General features: G+C 46.6%; 1 protein-coding gene across 13 annotated transcripts in view; it reads left to right on the top strand.

Annotated features, from left to right (window-relative positions):
* The window catches only part of HUWE1 (HECT, UBA and WWE domain containing E3 ubiquitin protein ligase 1), a 153274-nt gene continuing 147274 nt past the window's right edge, over positions 1 to 6000 (top strand). For 8 of the 13 annotated variants that reach the window (XM_043459776.1, XM_043459774.1, XM_043459785.1 and 5 more), the window contains exons 1-2: positions 8 to 113; positions 310 to 410. In XM_043459776.1, the coding sequence (XP_043315711.1) occupies positions 404 to 410 (7 nt within the window). In that variant the 5' untranslated portion in view covers positions 8 to 113; positions 310 to 403. Of the gene's footprint in view, positions 114 to 309; positions 517 to 2549; positions 2759 to 2834; positions 2966 to 6000 lie in introns of those variants that run through there. The other 5 variants (XM_043459778.1, XM_043459781.1, XM_043459779.1 and 2 more) reach the window with 5 other exon arrangements.

Raw genomic sequence — 6000 nt, 5'->3', positions numbered from 1 at the left:
AGGAGAGGCGGAGGGGGAGGTTTTCCGCGGAGGGTAAGCGAGGGGAGCAGGTCTGAAACAGGGCCGCGGACTCGGCACGCTCCTGCGGGCCCCGCGGAGCTAGTGCCGCGGAGGTGAGCATCTTCCTCCGGGTTGGGGGGCGGGCTCTGCTCTCGCGGCAGTCCTCGGCTTCTCGCTGGGGTTGTTTCCACGGGACCCTGCGCCGAAGAGCGGAGGTGGCGGCCTGGGGGAGCCAGGGAGAGGCTGGTGAAGGGGCCCGGCGGCCTGCCTCAGCCCTCCCTCAACCCCGCCTTCTCTCCCCTCCCCCAGGCCTCGGCCGGCGCCAGTGGTGAGAGCTCGCCGCATCCTCGGGGGCAGCCCGGCAGCGGCCGGCAGTGCGGCGAGAGAGTGGCCGACAGTGGGGATGCGAGGTACCGGCTTTAGTCGTGGCCAAATGGCCCTAGAGAGGGAGTAAAGACCGGGTCTTTGGCATTTCTCTCAGGGGTTCGTGGAAGGCGGCCTCAGAGGAGGGGGAAGGTGAGGGGCTGGCAGGCAGGCTTCGCGGGTAACTACTAGGCGTCGTACATGTAGGTTTTGGTATCTAAATGGCACTACACACACACACATACTCATTTCAGCTAATTGCTTCTTAAAAACTTAACAATATGTCTTGTAGATCTTCCTATATCAGGGAATTTAAATTTACCTCATTTATAAACAGCTGCATTGTATGATTGTACTACAGTTTATTTAACCATTTCCCGATTGATGTACATTGGCTTGTTTCCCTTTTGGGGGAGGGAAGGGGCTATTACAAGCAATGCTATAATGAATGGGCTTGTGTGTGTGTGTGTGTGTGTGTGTACATATATTTCATGTATGAGTATTTTTGTGGGAGAAATTCTTAGAAGAGTAATCGCTGGGTCAAAATGTATATGCGTTTTGAATTTTAATAGATTCGTCCAAATTGTCTCTTTCCAAAAGGCTATACTAATTTACACTGTTCAATGTTATGCGAGAGTGCCCATTTTTCCACAGTTGTGCCAACACGAATTATAATCAATCTTTGTAATTTTGGTGAATTTAAAGGGCAAAAAATGTTATGTCATTGTTTTTATTTGCATTTCCTTGATTACTAGTGAAGTTGAACATATTTTTATTTATCCGATTACAAAACTAAATATCAATAGTCTATAAGCAGTAAGCATTTTGGAAATTTAATACGGCCCATTCGCAATAGCAAGAAAAACGAATAAAAATACCTAGAAGTAAACTGCAAAACTTTATTGAGGAATCTAATAAAAGAACATTTGCATACATGGAAAAGGGGATACCATGCTTCTGGATAAGAAGGCTCAGTTTTGTAGTGATGTCCTTTTTTCCTGTGTTGATTTATATGATTCATGCAATTTCAATAAATATACGAAGTGTTTGGAATTTAATATGATTCTAAAGTTCATCCGGAAAAAAAGATGGCTAAGAATAACCGAGAAAATATTTTAAAGATAAGGATGGGGTATTACCAGCTGTTTAAATGTATTCTAAAGAAACAATGTATAAGTTAGAATAGACAGAATAATATATTACAATAGGAAAGCCCACAAATCGAGCCAAATTGGATTCCAAGATTTATTGGAGAAACATTGTTGGCTAGACGTGGAAAAACTGCCATATTAAAAGCTTCAAGCACGCACTCCCCCCCCCCCCACTCCCCGCCAACTCCCCCTTGGAAGCTTGAATTTTCCAAAGAGGGCAGACCTCTTTGTTTAGAGAAAAGCACTTTATTGGATCTTTTGGCTATGCCAAGGTAAAGCCTTTGGAGTTAAAATTTGTGGCTTTGGAGCTAGAACTAACGATATGAGCCTTTAGTTAGATTAAGATGGATTCAGTAGCCTGCAGTGCGGCGAGCGAAAGAGTCTGAATATTATCTGTCTTAAAATTTTTTTTTTCTTATCTAATGGGCAAAAAAATGTTATGTCATTGTTTGCATTTGCATTTGCGTGCTTATTGTGAGATTGAACGTCTTTTATGTTAGTCCAAAATAATATGTGATTCGTGGAGGCAGGTAACAATAGATCTATTGCTCCTCTTCCAGAATGGAGTTGGTAATTGGTACAGCTCTGCTCAGAAGCGTGAGAATAAACAGGTTGACTTTTTAAATTTTCCTCAAGCACTAGGCTCTAGACACCTTAGATCGGGGGCGGAGGCAGTTTTCAGGACATGGCCGAGATTTGGCGCTGAGCTGTGTCATCGCGAGGTTTGGCAGCCAGCTCCGCAGTGGGTCGGAAACCTCGTGGTAGGCGAGATCCCTGCAGGACGGGAGGTTCCTCCCTTCCCCTGAAAACTCTCAGTCATTTTCATGGAGCTCCGCCTCTCTCCTTTTTAGGAGAGTTCCCTAAGTCTCGCGAGATCTCGTGTTTCCTAAAGGCGAGGCGCGGGCAGCATCCTGCGGTGAATTCGAAGGTCTCGCAGAGACAGAAACGTACTATCGCGATAGTTCTTAAGACGCATGCGGGAGACGGTGGCGGCAGGTTGGCTCCGCCCCTCTGTTCTTCGTGAGGTTGTGCGTCATTTGCTTTTTGCTTCGCGTAGGGTGAGAGCGGAGCCGTAGCGATTTCGGCTTTGGTGGGAGGAGGGGGTCTGGGAAGGGCTGGGCTCAGGCTGTTCCCGTCGGGTCGAGGTTATCGCGGGATCGCGCGGAGGCGGCCGTGGTTCGGCTACAGACTGCAGTAGCCGCGGAGGCGGCGGCAGCGTCTTCGGCTCGCGCTGTACCTAGCCGGTGAGTTCTCGCGGGAGCGGGGTTACGTCCTCGTGGGATCCGTTGGCGGTGGCGGAGGTGGCTCGGGGGGGGGGGGGGCAGTGACTAGGGTCGGTCTGCCTGCTGTTAAGATGGCGGCGGAAGCTGATGTCTGTCCGGCCAGGACCCGGGAGTGAGGAGTTGGCTCTCGGCGTTTGTGACGCTTCTCAGATACCCGACGTTAAGCAGGTGACGATTGGCGAAAAGCCGAGGTGCCAATAAGCCGAACCTGAGGCGAAGACCACCCCTTCTCTAGTAGGTTGAGGCGTCACCATTTCCCGGGCCTCAGCCGCGTGTGGGCCCGCCTTTACCCCACCAATCGGTCAACGCCTCCGTTGTCGCCGCCGCAGTGGGCGGGTTGGGAATGATGGGGGGCAGGAGTCCTAGAGTTCGTTGGGGAGTAAGGTTGGGAGTTAGATTGGGCAGTGGGGGAGAGGGGACCATCCAACGACTGTTGATTTCCTCCCACTACCTTTTTGTGGGCCCGATTTTCCGCTCCTTCGGAAGAAGGGGGACAAATGAATCCTCTAGTCTTACTTGAGGTAGGCTCTACTTCCTCAACCCCCATGGTCTTTGAACTAAGGTATAGGAGGTCAAGCTTTGATGCTCCCCCCTAATTCCACCATCCCATTGAATTTTTCTCTTCTACATGAATATTTGAGGCTCGTATTTAGGTGGGAAAGTCAAAGCTTTTCCCTGTCACCCCCTCCCCGGTCTGCTAAGGCAGGGCTTAGCCCAAGTCCCCTAACCTGTCCCGTCCTCCCCCTTTCATCGGTCCCCTTGACACAGACGTTGACCAGAGACCCTTTCTTGTTCCCTGTATTTATTCCATCTTTGTGGATAGAATCATAGTAGCTTTTACGTTTGTATAACCCTGATCGGAGGACAGGGCACTCATTTCTGCCAACTCTGCTGCTCAACCGTTCTTAGGTGAGCAATGAATTGGGTTGGTGGTTGGATCATTGCTGTCTTCGTGATCTCTTAGTTTTAGGGGCTGTTAGACGCCCCCCTCCCTTGTCATAACCCTCACTCCCCTCAAAAAAGGGAAAAGAAAACTTTTAAAGAGACTGTAGAGAATAACCCTCCAGTAAACCAACTTTTTGTCCTTCTTCCTCACCCGTCATCCCCTTTGCAAACTTGGGGACCACCTCTTTTCCCTGCCTTGCTCTTGAGTTCCTGTGGCCTTTTGGTCTGGACATCTCTTTGCTGCTAACCACCTCTTACATGTTTCTCATGTAATCATTAAGGATTTCTTAATCCTTCTATTTCCACACCCCACCCCATGCTGTTTTCCTGGGAGCTGAATCCCCTAGAGAGAAAGTAGCCTCTTGCTAGGCTCCATAGCATTTACCCACCTCCATGTGCTAAAAAATAAAATAGCTTTGATAGATTATCTCTTGACAATCATTGCCCCATTCTACTCCCATCCCATTCCACAGTTACTGTAGACAATTCCCTATCATTTGTTTCCTTTTTAGATTACATGTCCAACATTGTTTTCTTTTAGCCCCAGTGTTGCCTGTATTGAGGAGATAGCAACATTCCCCACTCAAGGGAAGCAGCCTGGTATGGTGGAAACACTGTAATGCTTTGGGTTCACATCAAACTTTGTGACCTTGGGGAAATTACTTTTCAGATTCTCAGTTTTTCATGTGTATAACGGGGATGGTAGCTCTTAATAGTTGCTAGAATTAAACAACTTATAAAGTGCTTGGATTATGATAGATATACAGTAAACTGTGGTTACTTTTTCTTGGTGTAAGAATACGTTGGCAGATGCATCTGTGTCATATGGTAGTTTTATGACCTGGGAAAGAAGAGGCTTTTGTTTAAAGAAACAGTTAAAGAACTGTTAATTTAGTATATTTCTAGAACTGTTAATTTTTGGTATATTGCTAGGCCAGTCCTATCATTTTTGTGTATTTTTCCCTCCTTGTAGGCCAAGCTTTTTATCTCCAGTGGTTTATTATGTATGAATGTGATTCCCACTTATGTTGACCTTCTAGTCTAGGAATTTTAGTGCAGAATCACCATCCTGGAGTGACCACCAGCCATAATGTTCCTGTCAAGAACCACACCCAAGTGTTCTACCTTTTGGAAGGGATGTTTCATCCCTTGCCTACTCCCATCTTGCACTCCTTCAAAGGTAGTCTGTCCTGTCATTCACCCTATAAAAGTAATGAAATTTGGTGCTGTACTTTTCACAGTAGCAGAACTTCTGCTGGTTAGTTTTTAAGTGTTCAAATGCTTTCCCCCTACCTCCTTTCTTTGGTCCCTCAGATCAGAGTGGTAGTGGTGGTTTAATCATTAAGTCGTGTCCTACTCTTGTGACCCCGTGGACTATAGCCTGCAGGCTCCTGTCCATGGGATTCTCCAGGCAAGGATGCTGGAGTGGGTTGCCATTCCCTTATCAGAGTAGGGATCTGTTATTTGACCTTACCTGAGCAGGATAATTCCTATCTGAGAGGGTTTAGAAAAGTTTGGGGTACCAAGCTTCTTTTCCAAAGTGAATTGCTGACATTTCTTTAATACACTACTTCCTGTCGTGTGTTTGCTGTATTATATTTTTCAACACTAAATAGAAGTGACTATATTCAATTTGGATGTAGTTTTCCTTACTGTTAATATTTTAATTAGGCCAGTATTAAAATGAGTGCTTTTTACTAATTACCTTGGATGGATAATGGGGTTTGAAATATGATGGTGAAAAGTTTACATAGTATTAAAATTTTACCATAGGTAACCATCTGGTAATTAACTATACACAGACACTGGTTTTGTGCTTTAGTGTGTGCTTTATTTAGTTTGAAGTGCTTTGGAAGTCATATAATTTTCCCCCCTTTTCATTGGAGGACAAGAATGTGAAGAACCATTGTTCTTCACATTGGTTCTGGGGCTTCCCTGATAGCTCAGTTGGTATAGAATCCACCTGCCATGTAGGAGACCCCCGTTCGATTCCTGGATCAGGAAGATCCACTGGAGAAGGGATCGGCTACCCACTCCAGTATTCTTGGGTTTCCCTTGTGGCTCAGCTGGTAAAGAACCTGCCTGCAATATGGGAGACCTGGGTTCGATCCCTGGCTTGGGAAGATCCCCTGGAGAAGGGAAAAGCTACCCACTCCAGTACTCTGGCCTGGAGAATTCCATGGGCTGTATGTATAGTTCATGGGGTCGCAAAGAGTTGGATACAACTGAGCGACTTTTACACACAGTGGGTCTAGCAG

Source organism: Cervus canadensis, chromosome X (genome assembly GCF_019320065.1).
Source record: "Cervus canadensis isolate Bull #8, Minnesota chromosome X, ASM1932006v1, whole genome shotgun sequence".
Lineage (NCBI taxonomy): Eukaryota > Metazoa > Chordata > Mammalia > Artiodactyla > Cervidae > Cervus > Cervus canadensis.
The sequence above is the reverse complement of the archived record's forward strand: the minus strand, read 5'-3'. Positions and strand labels throughout refer to the sequence as shown.